General features: G+C 40.6%; 1 protein-coding gene across 1 annotated transcript in view; it reads left to right on the top strand.

Moving 5' to 3' along the window:
* Positions 1-27,583, top strand: part of GXYLT1 (glucoside xylosyltransferase 1) — a 790,439-nt gene that overhangs the window by 5,382 nt on the left and 757,474 nt on the right. Inside the window, exon 2 of the mRNA XM_044087446.1 lies at positions 22,329-22,421. Coding sequence (XP_043943381.1) covers positions 22,329-22,421 — 93 coding nt within the window. The remainder of the gene's footprint in view (positions 1-22,328; positions 22,422-27,583) is intronic.

Below are 27,583 nucleotides of genomic sequence, written 5' to 3'. Positions count from 1 at the left end.
CTTTTCTAACAGATGCCTGAAGGTTTTGGGCCAAAAGTGACTAGTATTTGGAACTGTTCATAATTCCCTCCACCTTGACTAAAGCCCCAGTTCCAGCTGAAGAAAAGCAACCCCAAAGCATGATACTGCCACCACCATGCTTCACCGTGGGGATGGTGTTCTTTTGGAGATGCAAAGTGTTGTTTTTTGCACCAAACGTACCTTTTGGAATTTTATTTATTTCATTTGGTTACCGGGTAATGTCCAACTGGGCACAAGTCCCTTTTTCAGTGGTGGCCCGGGGAGAAAAGCTCCATACATACTGATATATAGTTGCTCCCTGTTTAATTTTATATGTAAGTAACACTCCAAATACATAAGCAGTCGTTACTTACATATAGCTAACAGATTTGTACAAATTAAGCTGCATATATAACATGTTTTTTAAGCAGTTGAACAAAAGAGAAAAAGAACAGTTGTATCGAGTAATAGGCTGGCTGGTTTCGCTTCAGAGTTGTAGGATAAAAAGGAAACTGTTTAAGAGGGAGTTTAAACAACATGAGTAGTGGTGAGAACAGTGAAAGCTGGACAGTCCGGAAGAGCATTATAGTTGAAAGACAAAGCAGAAATTGAGCTACCAAAGCTAACTCAGAATAGAGGGGGATTCAAATTATTGAAGCAAGATATTTGGTTATAGCTATGAAAGAGACTGTGTGTGTGTGTGTGTGTGTGTGTGTGTGTGTGTGTGTGTGTGTGTGAGAGCAGGGACTGGGGATGAAAGTGGAGGTGGGTGGCCTAGCCAGGAGTGTGGCATGAGCAAAGCCAGTGGTGAGCTAGATGTTCTGTAAGGAGGTGTTTGAATTCATGAAAGCAAGGGTTTTTTGCAATTAGGGGAGGGTGTTCCAGAGTTTGGCAATTTTGTGAGTAGAAGGCAGAGCCTTGAATGTTGTGGGTTTGGGTGATGTTTAGTAGTAGCTTGTTTGAGGATCTTAGTAATCTATGACTGTTGCTGGTTTGGATAAGGCTGGTGAGTGCTGGGCAGTCGTTTGGTTTGTATATTATATTGTGGGGCTATGGTCACTTGGTTTAGTGTGAGCAGGTTTGGGAATTCTAGCCATTTGAGCTGTGTGATTACCGTGCAGTGATGGGTTCTATAGGGGTGGCTGGTAGCAAATTTGGCAATTTTGTTGTAGCATGATGCGTAAATAAGACCTACATAATCTTGAAGGTTTGTAAATTGTGGCCAGAAAGTTGAGCCTTGGTCTCATCAGAACATAACACATTTTCCCACATGCTTTTGGGAGTGTTGATGTATTGTTTTGCAAATGTTAGCCGGGCCTGGATGTTTTTTTTCCATCTTGTAACCCTACCCCATAGTCCAGACATACGGAGAATACAGAAGATTGTTGTCATTTTGTAGTACGAAACCAGTACTTGCCAGAAATTCCTGCAGCTTCTTCAGTGTTGCTGTAGTGTTTCTTGGCAGCCTCCCTGACCAGTTTTCATGTCGTCTTTTTCATCAATTTTGGAGGGACGTCCAGTTCTTTGCAACGTCACTGTTCCATATTTTCTCCACTTTTTGATGACTGTCTTCACGGTGTTCCATGGTATATCCAGTGCTGTGGAAAGTTTTTATACCCTTCTCCTGACTAATACCTTTGGACAATGAGATCCCTTTGATGCGTTGTTAGCTCTCTGCGAACCATGGCTTTTGCTGTAGCAGGCAACTAAGTAAATATCAGGAAAATCCTACTAGGACAGCTGAACTTTATTTGGGGTTAATCAGTCTCTTTAATTGATGGCAGGTGTGTACCCAAGAAGACTGAATGCTGTAATTAAAACAAAAGGTGCTTCAACAGAATATTAGTTTAAGGGTGTGCACATTTACGCAACCAGCTTATTGTGCATTTTTTATTTTTTTTTTCCCCTTAACAGATTTTTGTTCAATTGAATTGTACAGGTTATAGGTCACATTAAAGGTGAGAAAAGTTTTGAAATGATTTATTGTGGTCTCATTTTTTATATTACAAATACTTGAGATTTTAACAGGGGGTGTGTACACTAATCCACTGTATGTATATTAAAGAATCTTTTCTGTGATCTCTTATGCTAAAATAGAACTTTACCTGATTGATGTTAATGTGTTTAAAACAAAATGAGTTTATGGCTCAGGAATGAGAGAAGATTGTTGGTGTAGGTGGACATGGAAGGCAGGGTACACTTTAAAATGTCCATGTAAAGTTTGCGTACAGTTTTAAAAATTCAGTTTACAAAGTTGGTTGGTTGTGTCTTTCGGCTTATCCCGGTTAGGGGTCGCCACAGCGGAACTCCGGTCCGCTAATGTTTGGTAGTGGATTTCTACGTGCCGAGTTACCTGCCCTGACGTGCAACCTTCAATGAAGGCACGCCCATTCACGCATGCCTCCACTCAGAAGACGCTCTAACTGAGAATCGAACGCGACAACGTCTTGCTACAGAATAAAAAATAGAGATTTACTTGAACACCATGAAAAACAGTTAAGTGTTGCACACTTTACTGACCACTGGCAGAACAGCATTGTAGTGAATGCAGCATTTATCAAAATGCAGTAGGAATGTAGTTACCAAAATTTATCGAATGAACCACAGTAACCGGAAATATAAATAGTCTGGTTAAGTGTTTTTTGCTGGAGGTCCAGCCCCTTTACCTGTAACAGTTTTAAGATTACAGAGCATTGAAGAGAAGATGATACTTATAAGATGTTCATCATTAGATCACTGTTACAGTAGCATCTTACTAAAGATCAGATGTGTGGCCACTATACTAAAGGTTTCGAGTATCTTCTTGCACAACATATGTCCACTAAACCACAAGAGCATTGTAGTTTAAAAGGGATGTACAGTGCCAGAATCTCTAAACTTCCTTTCCATTTAATAGTTCAAGCAGACATATTATCTATAGTGTGACTTCAGTTGTAGTGGTGGGCTTGTATCTTGATTTTGTGGGCAGATAAGTGTCCTCTTGGGTACCAACACTTTAACACTGAAGAGTATATTGATATTTTTTTTCTTGTACTTGTCAGAGGAAATATCTGTGTGCTAGATAAATCTTGTACGAGGACTTCCACACAGCCACTGGGCTGGAGGAGGCCAGAGGCGTGGCAATATCATCTTTGTCCACGGAAATCAAAGCAGGGTTAGGTACTGAATTGCTAAACAGATATAAAGAGCTTGAGTCTCTTAAATATAACCACTCAATGCAACCTTTCCCTTCAGGGAAGGGGATGGACACCTGGAGAAACACAGGTAGAATTAAACTCGTCCTCCAATGCCCCAGGAATTGCCAAGGGTATAGGGGAATCCATATTTAAAAGATCACAATAGCTTTTGTGGACCTCTGAAATTTCTTATCCCTCCAATTTAAACAAATCTTTAATTTTTGAAACTATCAGCAAATCAAACCTTCTCAACAGGTTCTTCAGTAGAAATGCTCCCGTCTGACTCTCACTCATAAGGTATGGGAGTAGAGGTCTGTGAGGTGTAATCTAGCCTTTCATTCTCTGACTCAAAATAGTTCCTCATTTTTATATATATATATATATATATATATATATATATATATATATATATATATTGAGAGAGAGACCTTTTCCTCATAAATTGAGAGAGAGACCTTTTCCTCATAAATTGGGAGGAGACTGGATTAGAGGAATGCAGAAACGAAAAGGCCCTAAACAGCACCTCGACAAAATTGTACCAATCTCCTAGAGGCCTCTTCCAAATGGAGGGAGTTGAATGAAGGGAAAGATGTTAAGATTTTTGTTTGGGGTTTCTCAAGTCTAAAACAGTCTTACAGGTTTCAGACGTACAGAATTCCATAAGACAGCATGCTACCTCCTGTTACCAGCGGCTGAGTTACACCATCCAAAACTTCAGTCAAAAGAAAGTAGTGTTCTCCCTTCTCAGCTAACAGCTGATGTCCATTCTGACTGGATGTACTATATTCCTACCTCTAAATGACTTTGCACAGGGCATCACTAGAGGGGTCAGGAAGATTGGATAAATGGTCTGAGGGCTCATAGACTACCACAGCAGGCACATCAACACTAGACTGGGGAAAAAACTGTGGATGGAGTCATCCATTCAGTATCCTCTTAAACAGCGTTCCTTTTTTTTTTTTTTTTAGACTGAAGAGGACCTCTGACAAAGAAGTCTTGGTAGCCATGAACACACAGGACCATACCTTTGATGTTGGCTTTCTAAAAAGAGTTGAAGGCTATTCAGCCTACTGCAAATTGTTTTAGGGGTGAACAATAAACAGACAGCATAAATTTCCCCAAGACAGGAGAGCAGGTCATCTGATAAATTGGGAAAGAAGGTGTGTGCTGCTTCAACTCTTTCCTTCAGAGCTATCAACTGCCACATCCATATGGCTGAGTACTTCCTCCTTTTTTTTTTTTTTCTCCAAACATGCAGCAAATTGTTTCTAACCTGCCTGTTTCCGACTCTAAAAACATGCGTATCAGAATATGGTGTTCTGCTTCTGAAGTCACAAAACATTCAGTTAAGTGTTTTTGTGATGCAGTGGATGCTGCCTCCTGAGCAGCTGCCATAGTTATGGTACCGAAGCTTTTAGAAGAAAGGAATGGGTTAGTATAGGGAGTCAAAACGGCTTTCCTGTAACCAATCTGTAAATGTAATAGATCTGGGCAGAAGAATAGTTTCTTCTGGAAACTTTTCACCAAAGGCCAGCAAAATTGAGGAAAACAGCAATCTATAAAGAAGTGATAAGGAGATACTAAGAAGAAAGGGACTAGAGTCCAAGGCTCTTCCCAGTCCATAAAGAGTGTAAGACTACTTGAGTACTTCTTTCACACCCCAGACATCCCCACAAAATTGTAGGCAATATAACTCTTTGCACTTCTGGAAACTTGGGTATTGGGTGCCTTTCAGAAGGACTACAAATGGTTTTGATACTGAATCCCCCTTACTCCAAGAAACCAGGTGCAGTTACTTCCTCTGATCCTTTCAGAAATGCTTTCTTCAGGAGTTCTAGAACTCGTCTCTCCAACACAACAGGGAAAGTTTTTTTTTTTTTTTTTTTTTTTTTTTACTGTAGGATTTTTCCGGTACCCAAGAAGGAACACATATGGGAAACCAGTTTTGTATCTCTCTTGTTCTAAATACCTTTTTCTAGCCATTCCAAGGTTCAGACTGATAATTGCAGTCATTTGTTTTGGTGACTCTAGACCCAAAGGATGCATTCCACCATATTCCCATTCACAAAGATTTCAAGTGTTACTTAAAGCTTTTTTGTGTGTCTGTGGTACATTTGCAGTTTGCATCTTCACCTTTTTATCTTTCTGCAGCTCCAAGGGTGCGTAGAAAATGCCTAGTTTTAGTAGTTGCCTTCTGCAGACTTTAAGAAATCCACATGTATCCTCTGGATGATTGCCTCATATTAGACTCTGCTCAAGACACTCTAGCATACCTCATTTTCTCGTAAACCTGTTTTGAAAACTAGGTTTCAAACTAAATCTGGAGAAAAATTTCCTAAATCTGTTACAAATTAGTATTTCTAGGATTTATTCTTGACATCTCCCTCATAATGCTATGCGTCCTTCCAGAAAAGTTTTTTTACTATCTACAGTTCTAGGACCTGCTTCCAGTCCATTTCCATAGCAGAGATTTCCCCAGAATTCTGGGCTACATGACCGGCTATTCTCATGGTCCCTTTAACCAGTTTTCATCTGAGAAAAATTCAGTGGCTCCTGAAATTAGTTTGGACTCCACACCAACATTTCCTTCTCTTTGCTGTTACAGTCGTGAAGTTCATCCAAGAAGAATGCTTGTGGTGATTGGGCTATTTAATGCGGGTCTCCAACTTTTTTCCCTCCTATTCCATTTAATTCTGTCGTAGTAGGCACCTCAAAACTTTCCTGGGGAGCAGTTTCCAAGGGGGTCAAAGTTCAAGGGATTTTGTGATCCTCACTTCAGGAAAAAAAACATAGCAACCTCAGAAGTAATGGCCCTAATTTAAAGGCATTAAAAAGCTTGGCATCATCTGTGGACTGCAGGGTCACTATTGGCAATTTTATGGTCAACACCACAGTGATATGCGGCAAGTAAACAAACAAGGAGGAACCAGGTGTTGCTCTCTTTGCAGACCAGCTATCATTGCCTGGGAGGTGGCAATTCAGCACAGTCTCTCCTTTTAGACAGCCTACATTCTGTCAGAGTAGAAAGCTGTTGCAGGTTCAGGACAGACCACGCAAGTGGATTGTGCACTGTTACACACAAAGGTCTCCCAGGAAATTGTTCACATGGGGAATTCCCCAAGTAGATCTGTTTGCCTTCATTCACAATAGACAGACAGTTGCAGAACTTCTGTACCAGGCTTCCTTTTAAATATGCCTGGAAAACAGATGCCTTTTTCTTCCCATGGAAGGGAATGTGCCTTTATGGCTTTCCTTGAATTACTGGAGTCCTACCAAAGATAAAGGAGGACTGTTAAGAGAGGCTCCTCTTAAGTCCTTTGTGGCTCAGACATCATTCATCCCCCTTCTCATGCACCTGGACAGGGGCAGTTAAAACAACTTCCTCGCAGAATGGACCTACTCACACAGGACGAGGGGGTCTTTTATCCACATGCAGCAGTTTGTGTGATACGTTTCTGATCCCATTTAAGCATCTGTTTGCAGAGGATGTGTATTGGGTGTCACAGGAGGCTAGAAAATCTTATTAGTCAAAGAGATTTTCTAGTTACTTCTGTAGTTGTCAGATAGGGGCTTTCATGGTGCTCCACTAGCAGTGTGAGTTGTTCAAGGCTGGTGTCTTGTATACCTCTATCAAGGTATATCTTTCAGCCATTTGATTCACTTCTCCCTTTCTTCTTTGTTCCAGGTTGGACAGATTTTGAAAGAAGTTTTACACTTCAGACCACCTAGAAAGCAGAAGGCCTTTTCTGGTATCTTATTTTTGTGTTGATGAGGTTAACTCTCGTTTTATTTAAATATGCAGATAACTCTTGCCTGACGTTTCTTGGATGGAAAGTAGTCCTGTCTACCGCTCAGACCTAATCTAGTACAGGAGTATCTAAGTTGCAAGTTCTCATGTCTTCTCATCCCTTTTTGATTTTCGCAAGAATAGGGCAACTCTTAGCACTAATCATTCTGGAATCAGTCTGTTCATCTCCCTGGATTCTTCCCCTTAAGAACAGAAGGGAGAGAATTGTGCATTCCCTGGATATCCACAGGCAACTTGAGTACTGCCTGGACAAGACAAAAGATTTCAGATGGTAAGACATTTTTATTTCCTTAGATAGCAAGCCACTGTCCAAGCAAACCATTTCTAGATGGCCATCTTGAATGTTCATTTCTGTTGTTCTCACCACAGGGAAAGCTGTCCTCAGAATATTCACTCTAGAGGAAGAGTGGATATTTTGGGGACCTTTGGAAAGAAGTGGAATCAAGAGCTGTTCTAGAGCAACTTGGTTATCTGTCAACACTTAAGCGTTATAGTTTCCTTTTCAGAGCCATAACGGGGTTTGCCAAGTTTGTTATGCAGATGCTTCTGGACTGGTGTCCTGTTTCCTCCTGCCTTTCTGTATAAGCTGGGACAGACGTCTCATGTAGCCATACACTACTGCAACAGTGATGTAGGGTGGGATTCTGAAAAGTCTTGCACTGAGAAACACTGATAGTTCAGTGTAATTAAATGGACAATGTAACACTCTGGGAATATTTAAAGTCGTAATGTAAGAAGAGTTTGTGTAATATGCATATGAGTTGTAACATTGAGTGTACCGATTTGTGAATAATGCCCTAATGCAGTTTGTTGGCTTTGCTTACATTAGTTGTACAGGGAGAAAGAGGAACAAAATTGTGTGTGTGTGTGCGTGCATCCAATTGTAATGTAAGCAAAGCCAACATAGATTGCATTAATGCATTGGATAAAAATGAGTCTTGTCAGTGTTGCACTTCATGTGCATATCCTACTATCATTAGGGATCAGGTTCTAAATATGCTCTCCAAGACTAACACCACCACATCAGTGGGCCCCATTAACACTCTAGGATGCCTCCTAAATAGCCTGAAGCCCAACCTATCTGGAGTCACTGTTTTAACCTTGTCGTCCAGAATGGTTTTGTGCCACTTGAATGGAGGACTGTAGTGGTCATTCCTTTGCACAAGGGTGGTTCATCAGTGGACTTTGGGAACTACCTACCCATAAGTCTGACTGGTCTCCTATGTAAAGGTGTGGAAAGAATATATCCTGGATATGTTGACATAGGAAACCTTCAGACACTGCATCTAGTGGGAGTTAGCTCTTCAGCATTCCTTAACCCTCCAAGCATCTTCCATACTGTCAGAGCAAAATGTAGAGGCAGGGAAGCTGAGCAGGACCAGGACAGACCCTCATGAATGGAATTTGAATGGGGGTTTTTCCAGGAACTGATCTGCTTTCCTCCTTTCGAAATGTACAACTAAACACACTTTGTTTCAGGGTTGGAAGGGAATGATGATCTTTGTGTTTCACTGTTGCAGTCATCACCTGTGGGTTACCCCTGCTGTGGTAGCCCTCGGTCGGCCCAAATACCAGAGTTGCTTTTTGTGCGCCAGAAGCAGTCACCTGTAGTCTTGACATCAGGTCGTCAGTGCTATAAGGCAAGGCAGCCAACATCATTACATCAGTCTCTCTTGCTGTGGAGCCCGTAGCAGAAGTAGTTCGCACGAGTGCCTGTCGCTCGCTACCAGAAGTTGAATTTCAGCAGAAAACGTCTAAAGCTAAGTACCCCATCGGGGCCCCTTTTTTCTTGCTCTAACCGATGTCCGAAAAAGTTAACCATTGTCTCGCCTGTGGAAAGCAGATCCCACACTGAGACTTTCAACCTTTTACACTGTTAGCCAGGGTAATTCTGAAGTTTGGATACTACAAAAGTCATTGTGGTAACCCCTTTTTGGCCCAAGCAGCATTGGTTCTGCCTTCATTTGGAATTGGCTAAGGGGAATTACCACAAGCTTCCTCACAGACTAGATCTAGTCACACAAGACAGAGTTTGATACACCCCACTCTCAATCAGCTTCAGCTGACTCCCTGAATGATTAATTTCTAAAACCCTTTAGACATTTATTTCACGAGGATGTGCAGCAGGTACTACAGAAGGCAAGAATGCCTGCTGCTATAAAATCCTATACTGGTAAGTCTAAGAAATGTTTCTAGTTGGTGCCTCACCAATAACCAGGGGCCCATGAATGCTTTTGTAGCATTGACGCTCAAATAAGAGTTACTTTCCTCTGGCCTGTCTTATTCCTTTATAACGATTCGTCTTGCGGCCATTTCAGCACATCTGCTCATGGATTCACTTTTCTTCTCTGTTGTGACACAGTTTCTGAAAGGAGTTTTACACCCAAGACATCCTTGTAAATGAGTTTTTCCACCTTTTGGAGCTCAGCTTTGTGCTGGTGAAGTAGACTCACTTTTTTAATCTGCAAAGTAAAAACAGCAACAACAAATCCAAGAAAATATTCAAAATCAGAAACACAACGAGGAATGCTTACAGGAAACCTAGAAATTTATTACATGAAAATAATAGACAAGTGTTTTCTTCTAATAAAGTATTCAGACTTCTTCAGATAACAAACATTTAAAAACTTGTGCTAAAATGTGCTTCTAAAATGACATACCTTTTACCTGGAAAGTAGGTAAAATTAAAAAGTACATAAAACAGAAAATGTAACTGAAATAATATACATTTCAAGGAACTCGAAACACTACTTTTCATAAGCTTTCCTTTTCAATAAGCACTTATTGAGTCCTGGGGAGTGGAGTGGGCTGTGTCATTTAAAAATTGCCACCATAATCTCTGTCTTCAATGTGCAATTTCCAAGGGCCTCCTCTAGGATGTTTATCAATTTTTTCAATAACCGTGAACAAAAAATTGATGTGAAGGAAATTCTTGAATATGCCTAAAAAGGGCATTTATAGTCTATCCATTATTAACTTCATAATAATGCTCATATATATATTTTACTCTTCGCTCAGATTTACCAATATAAAAACTACTACATTGTTGACAAATGGCAGCATACACTGTCCTTCTCTTATGACAATTGTATCTTCCTTGGATAAAAATGACCTTGTCTCTAATGGTCAGTCCCCCACTAAAATGAAGGGACATTGCGAGCGTGCACCACATTTTTTCATACTACCCTTGACACAATTGTTCTGACTTGAGTGGCCCATGCTGTCTTAAATATTTCCAGTGATCGAGAACTTGGTAAGCAATTGGGTGTAGCACCTGGCATAGTTTTATAAGGGAACTAGTTTTAGGCAGATATAATTGGCAGTATACACTATCCCCCCTCATATGACGTTTGTCAACAATGTAGTAGTTTTTAATGTCGGTAAATCCAAGCGAAGGGTAAAAGATCATATGTATGAGCATTATTATGAAGTTAATGAGGGAAAGACTGCAAATGTCCTTTTTAGGCATATTCAAGAGTTTTTCACATCTGTTTTTGTTCACTGTTCTTGAAAATAAAATTGAACATCCTAGAGAAGGCCCTTGGAAATTGTATATCGACGGAAGAGAATTATGGTGGCAATTATTTTTAAATGCCACAGCCCCTCCCTGGGACTTTGTGATATTACATCTATCAAATGCTTGTTGAAAAGGAAAGCTTATAGTGTGAAAAGTTGTATTTTGTGTTCCTTGAAATTTGTATTTCATTTGTTTGTTTTATATACTGTTTCTTTAAGCTTACCTGCTTTCCAGCTAAAAGGTATGTCATGCGATTTTAGAAATGTATTTTAGTGTGAGTTTTTAAATATTATCTGAAGTCTGAATATTTTATTAGATGAAAGCATTTATCTTCTTGTAATAAATTTCTACGTTTTCCATAAGCCTTCTGCTTTGTGTTTCTACTTTTTTTTTTTTTTTTTAACCTAACAAGCTGATATAAGATTCTTGACTTGGAAAGCTCTACTCGTCTTTGCTGTGACATCTGATAGCAGAATATCAGAGTTGCAAGCTCTCATGGTGAGTGAGCCCTACCTGCTCTTCCACAGGCATAGGGTCTCTTTAAGAACAAACTCCTTATTCATGCCCAAGGTGGTTTGGATTTATTTTGAATGAAGTCCTTTAGTCTCTCAGTTTTCTCCCCAGAACCTAAAAAACTGGGAGAAAAGATTCTGAATACTTTGGACGTGCATAGGCAGCTTGGGTTTTTACAGAACTAATTGGTCAGCCTTTCTTCTTTCGTTTTTTTCCTGGTTAGGGGTTGCCACAGCAGATCTGTCCGCTCATGATTGGCAGTGGAGTTTTACAGTGTCAAGTTGCCAGCCCGGTGCCCCACTTTCCACAGAAGGCACACACTCGCACCTAGGGCCAGTATAGAGTGTCCATTCCACCTACTGCATGTCTTTGGGTTGTGGGAGGAAACCGGAGCACCCGGAGGAAACGCACGCGACCACAGGGAGGACTTGCAGACTCCACACAGAAGGCACCCCAGCCGAGAATCGAACTGGAGAACCTCTTGCTCTGAGGTGGCAATGCTAACCGCTGCACCACTGTGGCTGCCCAATTGGTCAGCTTTTCTAATCATTGCAAAGCAGGATGTCCTCTTTCTATAACCGAAAATCTCTAGGTGGCTAACATTCATCTGTTGTCTCTTGTTGTTCCCACCATGGCAAATCCATTCCAGGCAGTATCAAGGTACATTTTTTCTAGAGCCTTGTTTTCTTCAATGACTTACGGGAAGAGGGTGGACTGCAGAAGTATTCAGCAGATGCATGGTCCTCTGTATATACTTTTACAAAGCCTTACAAACTGAATTCCTTTTCTAGGACCATTCACTGGGGGCTCCTGGACCTGTATCCATATCCTTTCTCCTTCCGAGTTGATTAAGCTGTATTAGTCAACCCATATAGTCTTAAGGGGACTGCAGCAGTGGCAGTGATGAACATAGTACAGTTTTGTAAGTTGCACTGGCCATAACAAATGTTCAAATTCCCCACTGTTGCAGTAGCTGCATCCCCATTCCTCTTCTGAACGGTTGTAGTTGGGACAATAAAATAGGATAGTGTTTATTTCTATTTGACTAATCTCAAGAAGGGAAAACCTAAAACTCAGCAGTCGGAGTGAAGAGGAGAGAAAGTGTGTCTGTGTGTGTGTCTGTGTGTGTGTCTGTGTGTGTCTGTGTGTGTGTGTCTGTGTGTGTCTGTGTGTGTGTGTGTGTGTGTGTGTGTCTGTGTGTGTGTGTGTGTGTGTGTGTGTCTGTGTGTGTGTGTGTCTGTGTGTGTGTGTGTGTCTGTGTGTGTGTGTGTGTGTGTGTGTCTGTGTGTGTGTGTGTCTGTGTGTGTGTGTGTCTGTGTGTGTGTGTGTGTGTGTGTGTGTGTGTGTGTGTGTGTGTGTGTGTCTGTGTGTGTGTGTGTGTGTGTGTGTGTGTGTGTGTGTGTGTGTGTGTGTGTGTGTGTGTGTGTGTGTGTGTGTGTGTGTGTCTGTGTGTGTGTGTGTGTGTGTGTGTGTCTGTGTGTGTGTGTGTGTGTGTGTGTGTGTGTGTGTGTGTGTGTGTGTGTGTGTGTGAAAGTTGGGACAGTGCTTTTTGAAGCTGGCTGGTTGTTTCCTTGGAGGGAAACTCATCTAGCCTGCCTAACGCTACAGCAGCAGTGAAAAATTCAAACATCTACTTTTAATGGGAAAGTATATTTTACAAAACCATGCTTTTGTGAGGAAATTAAAGAAATGTGAAGGTGATACTACTGCGAGGATGGGGTACTTTTAAGAGGAATGAATTGAATAAAGCACAATCCAAACGTATTTTTATTTATTTTTTTTCTACTTTTTTCTTCCAAGTGGTTGACCTTCAGTGTACCCTGGTGGCTGTCCTAGTTCATCAGGTATGCCTGCTCCTTCTGGCCTGGTCTTATTCTGATTAGGGTTGCGGCTGACAAGGAGACTGAATTATCCTGGGACTGTCATGTGTTTTTTTTTTTTTTTTTTTTTTTTTTTCCCCTACTTGTGCTGTGTTTCCATTTCCACCATACTTTTCGGCTGTGGTGTTTGAGGTGGGGACATACAGTAGACATGGGCTGGCTTATTGTCCCACCTCTGCAGCAACTTATCAAATGTCCTCTATCCATCCATTTTTTTTGACAGTGCCTCCTTTCACATCCTTGGCCTCAGCCAGGGGTCAGAGTTGAAGAGAACCCAATTGAATGTTCTTTTATCAAGGATGAGGACACCCATCCCTCTCTGCCAGTGCCTCAGATGCCTGAGACAGCAGTCAAACAGTCGCCTGGACTGTAATCAGGGCTTTATCCTTCTACGCCATGACATTGGCTGATAAGCACAGTTAAATTGGTGTGAATGCAAACACTGTGCATGTAATTGGAGTTGTCCATACATGGTGTGTGACTGGACATAGATCACATTGCATGTGGCCATGAATGTAGCATAATAACTCGAGAGAAGATAATTAATCTGGGGTCCAGGTCTGTTAAGCCTCTAGAAGCCACTGGGTTCTATATGCTCTATGGTGCATTTTAGCATTTTTTCCCCACCTTCTGATCCAGTGAATGGATTGCCTGAGCAAAAGTCATGGGTAGGGTGGGGGGGAATCAGTGTTTTTCTTTCAGTGAATAAATGAGTTGTGTTCAAGGCTTAATGTTAAGAGCTGATAAAATAGTTCCCAGTGAGTTCCTATTAGAACGACAAAAACCTCATTTTGTCAAATGCGTTTTCGTTGACACATGTAGGGTGAACAGGCAAAACAGCAAAGTGGCTGTTCAGCGAATTCTTTCCCTGGGAAAGAAGTCGCTTGACCGCTTTGTTGCTTTGCCTGTTCTGAAGTGTAGTGTGGTCCCTTGTCTGGTATAGCTCCCGAGAGTGATTGTGCAACAGTTACTGACTTGTGGGTTAAGGTAAGTGCATATGTATGAAAGTGTTTACTGTTTTTTATTTTGCGTTAGATGTATGGTTGAGTTACGTGTGTATGTGTTTTCAGCTGTTTTATTTCTGTTTTTGGGGGTGTAGAATTAGGGTTAAGGTTAGTGTGTATGTGTTTGGAACTGTTTATGTAAATGTGCGAGAGTTACTGACCTTAGGGTTAGGGAGTGAGTTAAGATAAGTACATATGTTTTAAAATGTTTACTGTTTTTTTTTTTTTTTTTTTTTTTTTTTTTTTTTCCGTTAGATGTATGGGTGGGTTACGTGCATATGTGTGTTTGGTTGTTACTGTTTTTTGTGGGGGGGGGGTGGTATAATTAGTGTTAGGGCATGTGTTTGGAAGTGTGTAATGTGTGTGTGTGTTTTTTTTTTTTTTTTTGGGTTGGAACAGCGATTTTCTTTCCCTAGGAAAGAAATCACTGTTCTGTGGTTTGACATTTTCAGCTTTCGCTGAATGTGTCGATGAAACACAGTTCGCTGTTTTAATATGAACCCGTTCCCAGTTAACTGAAAAGACAGCTGTTTGAGAAACTACAACATGACTTTACATACAAAGGATATAATGTAATGGCCAAGAATGTTGCCTCAGACCGAATAAATTAGTTAGAGATGTTAGCATGCAGTGCATACAGTAACAATTTAAAGGATGAGATGACATACCCATTACCACGAGCACGTATCTGGAGAAGAGCTGACAAAGGTTTATACATTTCAAAAAGTGAAGTTCCTTGTGTTTATTATTACTGTAGGTACTCTGAAGTAATAAATAAAACTGACAGACTTGTGTGGAAATGCACCAAGCAAAGGGAGGATATGGGATGCCACGCAGTGACGCAGATTCTATTGTCAGTTGCCATGGGAGGATTAATGCCTTGGTGCTAGCTGTTAAGTTTGCTTTTACTTTGAGACTTGCAGTAGCATCTGTTTTGTGGGAGACTTTACTTCATCAATTTTTGTTTTTACTTTATTCTTGCAACAGTGTTTGTGCCCTGGCAGTGAATGTGTGTACAGTGTATGGTTTTGCAACCTTGTGGACTGTGAAATGTGTATCTCTGTGGGGTTGCCCATGCAGTAATGGTGTTTGGATGAAGAATTTCCATGTGGCTTGAAAACTTGGCTTATTGTTCAGCCTTTTCGTGGGAACTCCAGTAACCTCTTGCTTAGTTTTGACAGGAAGCATGTCCGCTAGCTGAGCATTTTCCTTTGTTTTATTAGCCCATTGCACTTTTTGTTGCAGTGAATCCAAAAGGTTGAGGCTAGATGAAAGTTCTTTCCATGAAGGTCGGTAACTGCTGCTATGTTATGCTTCATGGAGGTGGCCTTGATACAGTCAGCAGGGCTGGTGCTAACATTTTGGGGGTCCCCAGCAAGTTTCAAGTTGGGGGCCCTACCCAGGAGAATACAAAAAGTGTGACCATATTGCCGTCATGCCCCCTTCCCTATAAAGCTCATGCAGCACCAATTGGCAATCACTGTGTAGTGTTACTACATTCAGACCATTAAAAAGACTTGAAATGTCAGGGTACACACTGACTGGTATTTAGTACCAATGTTGTATTATGGCAAGCCCCTGTACCACAGCAAGGTAGCCACTCATAATGGTACAAACGCTGACTGGGACTGTGCAGTGGTGCAGCTGTTAACACTGTCGCCCCTTAGCAAGACATTCTCCGGTTTGGTTCTCAGCTGGGGTGCATTCTGTGTAGAGTTTGCATGTCTTCACTGCACTTGCATGGGTTTCCTCCCACATTCCAAAGACATGCTTCTGCAAATTTCTCCTTGGGCCTCAGCTGAAAATTGGCTCTGTTCTAGTCAGATTTACCCAGAAAATAAATGTTAAATAAAATTTAGTACCAATAAATTATGACAAGCCCCTGTACCACAGCAAGGTAGCACACACACACACACACACACACACACACACACACACACACACACACACACACACACACACACACACACACTGACTGGCATTTAGTATTAATGTTGTTACATTATGGCAAGCCTCTGTACTGCATCAAGGTAGCCAGTCCCTCAGAGGTACACAAAAACACCCACATAGGCTCTCTCACACAGGACAGAGACACAAGACATAGTGAATACAACACCGAACCACAAGCGTCCAACAAAGGACAAAAAATAACATCAAGATAACACTCCACAGCACAGCTTTCAAAAATAGCAGGCAGGGTAAATTTTCCACCGTTTATTCTTCTCTGGTACCTTGGCTTTTCGCCTTCAAAGGAATAAATTAACTCCACAAAAAACCCCACCTTGTATACCATTCAAACAGACTTAATTAAACAATAAATTCATTATCCAATAAATTCATTGCCCAATAAATAATTTTTTTCCATAAATTCTGCAGTGCTGAGTACTCAAAAAGAATTATTTTGTTTAAAGCATCATTTTAAAACATTCAAATTTAGAGACCCATAGAAACATTATAAACAATTAAATATAAACATTTACCTTATTAAATGTTTTTAACATTTAAGCATTTAAATGATCTTATACTTTAAACTATTTTAACACTAAGTGCATAATGCCTATCTAACCCAAGTGAGTTATTTTATAAGATTAAATTACTATCAATATTCATACCATGTGGTTGAAGTGTTCTATAGTTAATAATGAATCTACATTTCAACTTATCCAACTCATTTTTAAAACTACCTCCATATTCCATAAATGGACGTACTAGAGCACTAAAAAATAAACTTAGAACAACCCCCATGTGCAGATGCAAAATGATCACCTACTGGACAGGCAGCTAGACAGACTTGCACACAAGACATAGAGACCCACACATGACGAAGACAGCACTACAGTAAGACTGACCATTAAGAACTTAAAATACTGGGATTATGAACTAATGATGATGCTAGAATAAGCATGCACTGTGTGACCCCACATTTTTGATGAACAGACCAAAACTAACAAACATCTGGACATTGTGTAACATTCTCACAGCCCCTACCAACCTCCTAACCTCTCAGCATAATTCTAAAGCCGAATATAACTGCATAATAAAGGTGTAACATCAAGGATAGTTGCAAACATTGATATGATGAACTTAGAAAGATATTAGAATAACAGGGATTGTCTTTTTCTTTTGGGCTGGTCCCATTAGGGGTCGCTACAGCATATCGTCTTTTTCCATTTCTTTCTGTCCTCCGCATCTTGCTCCGTCACACCAACCACCTGCATGTCCTCTCTCACCACATCCATGAATCTCATCTTAGGCCTTCCTCTTTTCCTCTTACACGGCAGAGCCATCTTTACCATCCTTTTCCCAATATACCCAGCATCCCTCCTCAGCACATGTCCAAACCAATGTAATCTCGCCTCTCTGGCTTTGTCTCCAAACCATCCAACCTGGGCTGACCCTCTAATATACTTATTCCTAATCCTGTCTACCCTCATCACACCCAGTGCAAACATCTTTAACTCTGCCACGTCCAGCTCTGACTCCTGCCTTTTTGTCAATGCTACCGTCTCCAGCCCATATAACAAAGCTGGTCTCACTGCCCTCTTGTAGACCTTCCCTTTCACTATGACTGGTACCAGTCTGTCACAAATCACTCCTGACACTCTCTTCTCCACCCTGCCTGTACTCTCTGCTTCACCTCTCTTCCACACCCACCATTACTCTGAACTGTTGATCTCAAGCATCTACACTCATCCACCTTCGCCAGCTCTACTCCCTGCATCCTCACCATTCCTCTATCCTCCCTCTCATTCACACACATATATTCTGTCTTAGTCCTGCTGACCTTCATTCCTCTACTCTCTAGAGCATATCTCCTCCTCAACCTGGTCTCTACTCTTACTACAAATCCGAATATCATCTGCAAATATGTGGACAAGAGATTGTATTAGCATTCATTAAAATAATCGGTACATTCTGCAGAACTCTCATAGCCCCCAAAAAAAAAAAAAGTCTCAGCACAGTTCTAGAGCAGGTAAAAACAGAAAAAAAAAATTAAAAAGACAAGGACGTAGCATTAAGGATTTAAAACACTGGGCTTATGAACTAATAAAGAATAACAGATTTTTCCAGTAGCATGCATTGTGTGAATCCACATTTTTGATGAGTAAAAACACAGATCAAACATCTAAACATTGTGCAACATTCTCACAGCCCCTACCCCTCTCCTAACCTCTCAGTGTAACAATTACAGATAAAGCCTCCCCCCACAAAATGGCAGAACAAAGGTGTAACATGAGGAATAGCTTGAAACTTTGCTATGATCAACTTCTGTAGTAGAACAGGGTTTGCATTGGCACACATTCTCAGAGCCCCTACCCCCCAGTGTCTCGGCACAATAAATCTGGATGAAGTGAAAGCAAAATAAAAACACAAAGGCGTAACGTTAAAAAACAATGTTTGAGTAAACCAAGATGCTGGAATAACAGATTTTGCAGTAAAATGCATTGCGTAACCCCACATGTTTTAATGAAAAGAGGCAAATACCAGGCAAACATCTGAATATTGCGCAACATTCTCACAGCCCGTAACCCCCTCCCACCAGCCTGTCAGCACAATAACTCCAGACAAAACAAAAAACGGTCATAGATCAAAGGCGTACCATCAGGGATAGTTGTAAACCTTGCCGGTATACACAATATTGGTATAACAGGGTTTGCATTAGCATATATTAAAACAGCTGTTCATTCTGCAACATTCTCACAGCTGCTGACTCCCCTCCCAACCTCTCAGCACAATAATTGTGGACAAGGCAAAAAATTATCATAAAACAAAAGTGTAGCATCAGGCATAGTTGTAAACACTGTCTGTATGCATAAAACATGCTAGTAGAACAGGGTTTGCATTGGTGTACATTAAAACATCTGTACATTCTGCAGCATTCTCACAGCCACTATCCCCCCACTACCAATATTTCGGCACCATTGTATGCAAAACAAAAATGCATTAATGAATATTCTTATGTAAGACTAGCTAAAAAAACTACTACAGATCTGAACATTAATTGCAGACAAACTTTCCTTCCTCAATCTCTTAGCAGAAGAATTCTGGCCATAGGTAAAATAAAAATGTTTTACAACCACAAGTCTACCCCCCCCCCCCCCAAAAAAAAAAAAAAATCATCAGCATAAGAACTCTGCAGAAAAAAGCTATACAATTCTTCTCCACAGGTTTCCTTACCATCCCCCAGCAAAAAATAAAGTTAAAAATAAACCCAGCAACTTACCTTTTCTGCAGTTGATACAAGGCTGGTATTAATCCTCTTCTTACTTCTCCTACACACAGACCAGTTCAGCCCCTTTAAAATTTCCCTCAAAAGGGCAGTTTCTCAGATCTTTTAGAAATTGCTCTTACAAGGGCAGTTAAAATACAGCTGCTTTGCTGGTCCCAGAGTCTTTCCAGAAAAACTTGCATTCTCCATCCATCCTCACACCACACCTCTCAATTAGTGTGAAAAATGTGGACAAAGCCCCAAATAATGGGGGTATAAAGCCTTAAAAATAGGGACACTTTTTAAATATTGCTCATATAAAGTTGCAAACTTGCCTTCAGGCTTTGCTTTAGCCTGCATTTTCTGAAGGATGTAAAGTCTGAAATGTAAATCTCTGCCATTATTTAGTGAAGAAAACCACAAATTTTACGAAGAACAAACTAAAATATGAAGCAAAAATGTGGACATTATTAAAAAACTGGCAGTTCAGAGGTATGCCTAACACTGATGATCCATAGAACTGACCCAACAGACCACAGGTTACAGCAAAGCCGGTCAGAAAACTGGAATTTGCGTCTTTAACTGCTGCAGCCAATCGGGTCTGTAGCTTCACTGAAGCGGATCTGATTGAGTGCAGCTTTCAAGTGAAGCAAGGGACCTGATTGGCCGCAGCAGTCAAGGAAGCAAGTTCTTTTAAAAAAAAAAAAAAAAAAAAAAAAAAACAGAATTGCGTGATGACGCTAAATTAAAGAGGCAAGGAGCAGAAAAGATGGAGAAACCTGCGACTGCTTAATGTGGGGGCCCTCGCATGCGGGGAGATAATCGGGAGCTCCCTGTGACCGCGGGTTTGGTGGGTGCGGCAGGGGGCCTAACGCCGGTTATGCATACAGGAATTCTTTGCTGTGCTGCTTCAGTGCACTGTATGTGGTTTTTTATCACGTGTTACCTACTTTTGCTGTCTTTTGGAGATGCTTTTGTTTGGTAAACTTTTGTTTTAAACGCTTTTGCAATACAGTTGTTTTTTCACTTTGGTCTATTTCTCAGGATTACTATTTTGGAGTCTGCATGTCCTCCCCGTAGTAGAGTGGCCTCCGAGAGACATGCGTGAATGGGCGTGCCTTCGCTGAAGGTTGGGCATCGGGTTGGCAACTCGGTACCATAAAAAAAAATCTACTGCCAATCATTAGCGGACTGGAGTTCCGCTGTGGTGACCCCTAACCTGGAAAAGCCGAAAAGACAAACTGTTTTGGATGTGTTTTATGGATTGCAGCCTGAAAACGAAAGGAATACCTCAAGTAAGAGTGGTTTGCTGAATATTTTACTGCAACAATGGATCATGGAAGGCAGTCTCTCAGTAGATTGGCTTTTACTCTAATCTTTTTCTGTAAGCTATGATTTTCTAGACTACCTGTTCAGCTGACTGTGATCTCCTTGAAGATCTTGTGTGTGAGTGCCTTCCAGCAGAAATTAAGAACTGTCTCTCAATGATTGCTATGTCTGTGCAGCTTAAAAAAAATCAAAAATCCCATATCAACTGCATTTGTACTTTGGCGATTACAGGGTGGGTCTAACTAGAATGTCTTCTAAACTCCATGTGTTGGTATTCTGTTCTGTACTGCCTTTAATGTCTTCAGGACTGCACATCTCATTTCAGTATCTTTCCTTCCATTTTTGCCAAGTTTTTCTCCCACTTAGAGCACTTTTACTTAAGTCTCCTACCTGCCACCACACCTTTCTCCATCTCAGTGGTCACTGTTTGAGTCAGAACTGTTAACTAATGTCTTTCGGCTTTTCCCGGTTAGGGGTCACCACAGCGGAACTCCGGTCCGCTAATGATTGGCAGATTTTTACGGTGCCAAGGTGCCAGCCCAACCTTCAAAGAAGGCACGCCCATTTATGCACGCACCTACCTGCTTGTCTTTTTAAACGTCACTCGACCGCAGGGAGGACATGCAGACTCCCCACAGAAGGCGCTCCAGCTGAGTATTTGCTTTGTAATTTCCTCTCTAACATTTAGCTTGATACCAAATCCAGGTAAAGAGAACTAAGGAAATCATACATTTTCAAGGGATCCACTACCTTTATTAGTCTGCTAGGGTTTTCTTTTTTTGATTATACAACATTCACTTTCTAAATTGAATCTCCTTTTATATTAACTAAATGTTAAACAGATGGACATTGTTTTCTGCTTCCCAGGTTACTACTGATAAAGGGACAGTTGAAATGTCTGTTATCTACCCATTACAAAATACAGTGTCGAAGTTGTGTATGGCCTTTCTTTTATACAGCCGTTTCCGCCTTGTACTTGTACGATGGCAGTGTGGCTGGGATTTTTGTATGTGGTTCACAAAATTGGATAATGAAAACATTCAACAAGGAGTAGTAGTTAAGATGCAGATGATATTCTATAGGGCCTATTTATTTATTTTATTATTTGCTTACTGGGAAACTCCGACTGAATAGGAGCCCATTTTCAGCAGGTGTCTTGGGAGAAAAGCTCCTAAGTATTACAAAACATTTGAAGAACAATAATTTTACAGTCTTAATACAAAAAAAATGGTTTAAATAATTATACCAAATTAGACATAATGTGAAAACCTCGGTTAAGAATAGATGCACGTTATAGGGCAATGATTTAATAGAGAAATTTTAGCCAGATTGCAGAGAAATTGAATGTAAGTTAGTGTAATACAAACAGGAATTGCAATACAAAGTGAGAGAAAAGCAGGCTTATGGTATATTAGGGAGAAAGTCAGGGGAAAAATTGATAGACGTAAGGAAGTGAGAGAAGGGAAAGTAAGGAGGTGAAAGGTATGGATAGGTATTTTTTTTTCGCATTCAGGGATCTAGTTTATCCTGATGTTGTGCAAGAAGAGAGCCAGAGTTTAGCTAGGAAGTCTGGTTTTGAGGAATAGGAGGGAGGGGTAGCATTATGGACCTGACCTCTTCAAAAGTCTGGCATTTTAGCTAAGAAATTTTGAGTCTGGCCAGTATGGGGCACTATGTTTTTTTGGTACCTGTAAATCATATTTTATATTTGTTGCAATTTTTAAGATGGTCATTGTTTTTAGAGTAATTTGTATTGACAAATGCTTAGAATCTGTTAATGTAGTAATACAATATTTGCTATTGCAGTAGGTCTTCATGGAGTATAGCAGTGAATTTGTTTTGGAAGGGCCATGGCTTTCTGTCTGATGCAGAACTGTTTTTTGCCTTGTTAGGTGTGAGAAGCGCTCTCTCTCTTTTTGGAATCCCTATTGGATGCTGCCCTCTGGTGTGTGTGGAATGAACTGCTTTTGGGAATCTGCTTTTAGGTAGGCTCTATCACATTAGACTTGTCTGTAAATTTATGTATCTTTGATCATTGTGACTTTGCTTGTAGAATGCACCTTTTATATGGAGAGTGTTTGTTTTTTAAGCTAATTTTTTTTTAATTCTAGTAGTTTACTTCTTTCGTATCAATAGTATTTGATCAGATACTTGGTTCTGAAAAGGATATTGCATTGCAGTCAGTGTCTTGGAACTTTGGCTACCTGTTACAGGGTTTTACCATATTGATTTGATGTTCCCGAAACTACATTACTGGTCTCAGTTGTGTGATATGCGGATCTGACTACACCATGAAAAGTTCAAGTAAACCTGTTGGTTTTCAGATGTTGGCCTAGGCAGGTATTTTGTCCAAGTATATAGAAATTCATTTGTGTAGCTCCCACGCAATGGCTACCAGGCACTGAGACCTTTGAAAATGCTGTTGATGAACAGCTGTGTGTCATCATATAGTTGGCTGTTTATTTTGCTACTGGTCGATAGCACTGTGTTTATAGGTGCCTGTAGTTAATGCATGAAACAAGGTATATTTAGGCTGCTGAAAAGGGTCTGAGTTTATTTTTGCATTGAGGGGCTATTGCATTGCTTTGTGTATTTTGTGATCAGGTTGCTAGCAAACTAAGGGGATTATGAAAATCTGAATGTTTGGGGGTATAATGTGGTAGAGTTAAAATAATTACATGAAACCAGTCATGCTAATTGGACTGAACAATTTTAGTTTTTAGTACTGGAGTGTGTTTTTAGGGGCATTAGTGCAATCTATCTATAAACTATTTGCAAAAGCACCTGAAACTGTATTTTTGTGATGGCTGAACTATGTGAACTAACTGGAGGATTTGTGACCAAAACAGACTGCCCACAGACTTCTGTTTCATTTGTGGTATCCTGGCAGTGTGTCACTGTCTGTTCTCAAGAGGTTAGGAAGGCTGGCTTCTTTCACCGTTCTTTCTTTAATTTTTTTCTTTGCTTGTTGATTCAGAGCCATTTTAATGTTATTCAGTATTCAACCCTGCCTCGTGTACTTCGTATAGCTGCTTATTCCACTGTGCATTATAATTTTGTATCACACTTCCCTTTGCAGTTTTCATCAGTCAGCAAAACATTGTTTCAGAACCTTATTGCTAGATTCCTTTGGCATGTTTCATTAGAAGCATATGCAGTCTGATTGGTCCACTGGCATAGGGTTTTACACTACATTTATGGTGACCGGGGGTTCATCTATCACCTACATTGTTGGAGGACTGCTTGAAGGAGTAGACTTATCAGAGCAGTGCTGTTCCAGCATTTAACTGGGTTCTGGGCATACTTGAAGCTTTGAAAGCATGTTTGACTAAAGACCTGTTTGTGTGCACTTTACTTGGAGTAACAAACCCACCAGTGGGCTTGGACTGCTTATGGTACCCACAGAACTCTGTAATATGCTAAGGGTCTTCTCCCCTGCCATAAGCTCTAGCATGGATAGTTGATCTCTTCTTCTCAGTGTGTTCTTCTTCTCAGTGTGTTGACACACTGAATTTCTGAACAAGCTCAACATATATTTTAGCCGGCTTGAGGAAAAGAACACAACAGCAACAAAAGTCTCTGACAGCCAGGATGATTAAGTGCTCTGTCTCAACCCAGCCAAAGTTCGGATGACCTTACGCAGGGTAAACTCAAGGAAAGCAGCTAGACCTGACATTTTGGGGCAGGTTCTCTGGGCACTGTGCTGATCAACTGACTGATGTCCTTACTGTATCTTAAACACCTCTTTGATTCAGGCCATCGTACCCAAATGTTTTAAAAGCACAACCGTCATACCATTGCCCAAGAAGTCTCCACCATCAAACCTCAATGACACTCTCACCTCCACTGTAATGAAGTGCTTTGAAAGGCTTGCCAAGGAGTATATAACATCAAGACTTCCTGCAACTTTTGATCCACTCCAGTTTGCATACAGATCTAATCACTCCACTGTAGACACTGTTTCATTGGAAGTTCACTTATCTCTGGCCCACCTGGAAAACAAAAACTGCTATGTGTGTATGCTATTTATAGAGTTCAGCTCTGCCTTCAACGCAGTCATCTCCCAGCATCTGATAAGGAATTCAGCTTGGTATCAGCACCCCACTGTGCAGTTGAATACTAGACTTCCTCATAGACCCCAGATAGTAGGTGTTGAACACCTCTTAGAGCATCATTATGAACACTGGGATACCTCAGGGTTGTGTCTTGAGCCCCTTGCTCTTCACTTTGCTGACGCATGACTGCATTGCCAGGTACAGTTCAAATAACGTAATAAAGTTTGCAGATGACACAACAGTTATGGGTCTCATCAGCAGTGGTGATGAAATAGCCTACCGAGAGGAGGTTAACCAACTTGATTGTGTGGTGCAACAACAACAACAACCTGGCACTGAATGTAAGCAAGACCAAGGAGATAATTGACGTCAGAAGGAACCATGGACTGCACCTTTCCCTCACAATCCATAGAGAAACAACGGAGAGGTTAAAAAGCACCACATTCTTAGGGGGTACATATTGTGTAGGACTTGTCATGGTCCATAAACACATTCCATTGTCACGCGGGTGCAACAGCATCTCCATTTTTTGCGAAGAATGGGAAGAGCAAACCTTCCACCTCCTGTTCTCAACCTTCTACAGGGACACTACAGAAAGCATCTTGTCAAACAGTCTTTCTGTAAGACCTAGGAAACTGCTCTGCTTTGGATCAGAAGTCTCTCCAAAGGGTGGTGAAAAACGTCCCAGAAAATTAAGACCTCTCTTCCATCTATTCAGAACCTATACTTGTCTGGATGTCTCAGCAGAGCCACTAAAAGAGTTAGGGACTCTATTCACCCTGCCCATGGATTGTTTTGCTTCCTGTCTTCTGGCAACCACTTTCTCAGTATGAGGTGCAAAACCGCCTGATTCAGTAAGAGTGTATTTCCACAGGCCATCAGGCTACTAAACTGTACTAACAACATGCATGATGGCCATTAGGTGTAGCAGATATCTGTGTTGATAACTCATATTTTTGTGCAATAACTCAAATGCTGTTCTCCACTCATATTTTGGTGTAATAAACCAACCAATGTGAAGCTAGCCTTCTTGTGCAATACTGATAACTGTTGGAGTTCTGTGCAATAATGTACTGTTTTTAGATTCGTAAAATGTTTTGGGTGTTATGTCTGTAATGGTTTGCTGTGATGTAGTAATGTCTGTTGTACTGCTTCTTGTGATGTGATGTTTTGCACATTGAGTCCAGAGAAATGAAATTTCATTGTTTGCACTGTTGTATGAAGTCTGAATGACAAAGTTCACTTTGACTTTATTGGTTTGCAGTAGTTTGAGAGGAGGATAGATTAGCTGGTACTAGGCTGAAGCCTGGAAAATGCAGCTGATGCTTTTGCTGTACTAAAAAAGCTTCTATGTCTCAAAGTAGCAGGCATATGCTAGCATCTAATCATTTTTTTCTGCTAGCCCAAGTGCAGAATCCTTGACACATTTCCACAAGCTTTTATATCCCTGTTTCATTCTTGTATTCATATTGCAGTCCTATAAACGTATGTATATGCATGCATTTAACTAGTTATTGAGCTGTGCCAATGTCCCCTTCCAGATACAGCCTGTCCACAGAGGCAGTGCAAACAAATTTTAACCATTTTAGAGCCGTGTAATGTCTTCAAGCAGCACAGGTGCAAGACCCCGTATAGTCAGTGTGCCGTATAATGTAGATTCACAATTGTGTGGAAGTCATGTGGATAGTCTGCAGTAGCACAAGAAGCTTGTGGAAGGTAATGTCAGGAGTTGTGTATTAGGTCTGTGAAATGTATAATTTTCTGTAATTAATGATGCAGCTACATATTACCAAAATGGAACCATTTCTTTAAGATGTGTTGACATTGTTTTACAACAGTACCCCCCCCCCCCCCCATGCGTAGTAGCAAGGCCTGCCCAACAGTCTGTACATGGCCATTTTTTTTCTCCAGACTTGAATAAACATGAAGACAGGTAGTCTGCATGAATATTCATCTGGTATTTCCGTCATTTGGTAAGCATACAAATGGGAACATTTTTAAGTAGATGGCTGGTTATACTGACTAGCGTAATATGTTTTTTCTCCTAGTGTTCATGTCATACTAAGTAAGTTCAGGTTCTGCAATGTACAGCATATGAAAGGAAACGTTCATATTACTTTACAAATGTTCAGTTTGTGGCATCTAATGCTTTATTTTGGAGTTTTGTGGATTTTAATAGTTTAGCATGTACAGAATTTGTGTTCTCTACAGTTTGATACTCTAGACGGTCTAGCTCATAATTACTTTTTTCCCTGCCCTTTTAATCCGTTTTGACAAAATGTGCAGATATCCTATGCATACGGTTTGCAAACGCATTGTTTTCTGGTAAGCTGATACTCAAGCTCACAAATGTTACTTTTTTTTTTTCCTGTGATTTTTGCTGGGCGGGGGGGCAAGCCTCCCTGCACCCCCCTGTATATAAATATAAATAAAACCAACTCTGAGATCACACAACTTTTTAGGAAGAATTCGCCAACGAATAGTCATAATGTCACAGGCAAATCTGCATGACATGTCAGCCATGCATCATTTGCCTGCTACATTACAGCCATTAGTCATGTCAGTCAATCTGGCCACGCCCATTCCTGCTCGAAACGGCCAGGGGGGGTGTTTTACTGTTGTAAAACATCACAAAGTGTAATGTTTTCTTGCCAAAAGGACCGTTACCTTTTTGGAAATAGTGTGTTCTAAGCAGATTGGTTAAAAAAAAAAAAAAGAAAATGTATTTTGATGTGAAGCACTAACCTGCAAGGGATGTTGAACTACAGTTGTTTTTGTCTTTGTTTGGACTGCTGTTTGGAATTGGGGAAACTGGTAATTTTTCAGAGGATGTAAAGCTAGAATTACTGTACTCTCCTGTTTGTTTTGGGTTATTGTTTTGATGGACTGTTGAAAACCGAAACAGTAAAGCATATTAACTTGGATGGTAGAGGAAGAAGACTACAAGTTTGGTTTTCTGAAGCTGGTTATCTCCAGAGTTTAATATGGTGTGTGCGTCTCTTGCAGCTATTGAATAATTAATTATTGAAAATCCGTGGTAGCTAGACTATAGTGTTCGCTGGAGTGTGGTAATATCATTTACACACAGTATT

The sequence above is a fragment of the Protopterus annectens genome, chromosome 11.part0, assembly GCF_019279795.1.
Source record: "Protopterus annectens isolate FY-2018-M chromosome 11.part0, PAN1.0, whole genome shotgun sequence".
In the NCBI taxonomy this organism is placed as follows: Eukaryota; Metazoa; Chordata; order Ceratodontiformes; family Protopteridae; genus Protopterus; species Protopterus annectens.
The sequence above is the reverse complement of the archived record's forward strand: the minus strand, read 5'-3'. Positions and strand labels throughout refer to the sequence as shown.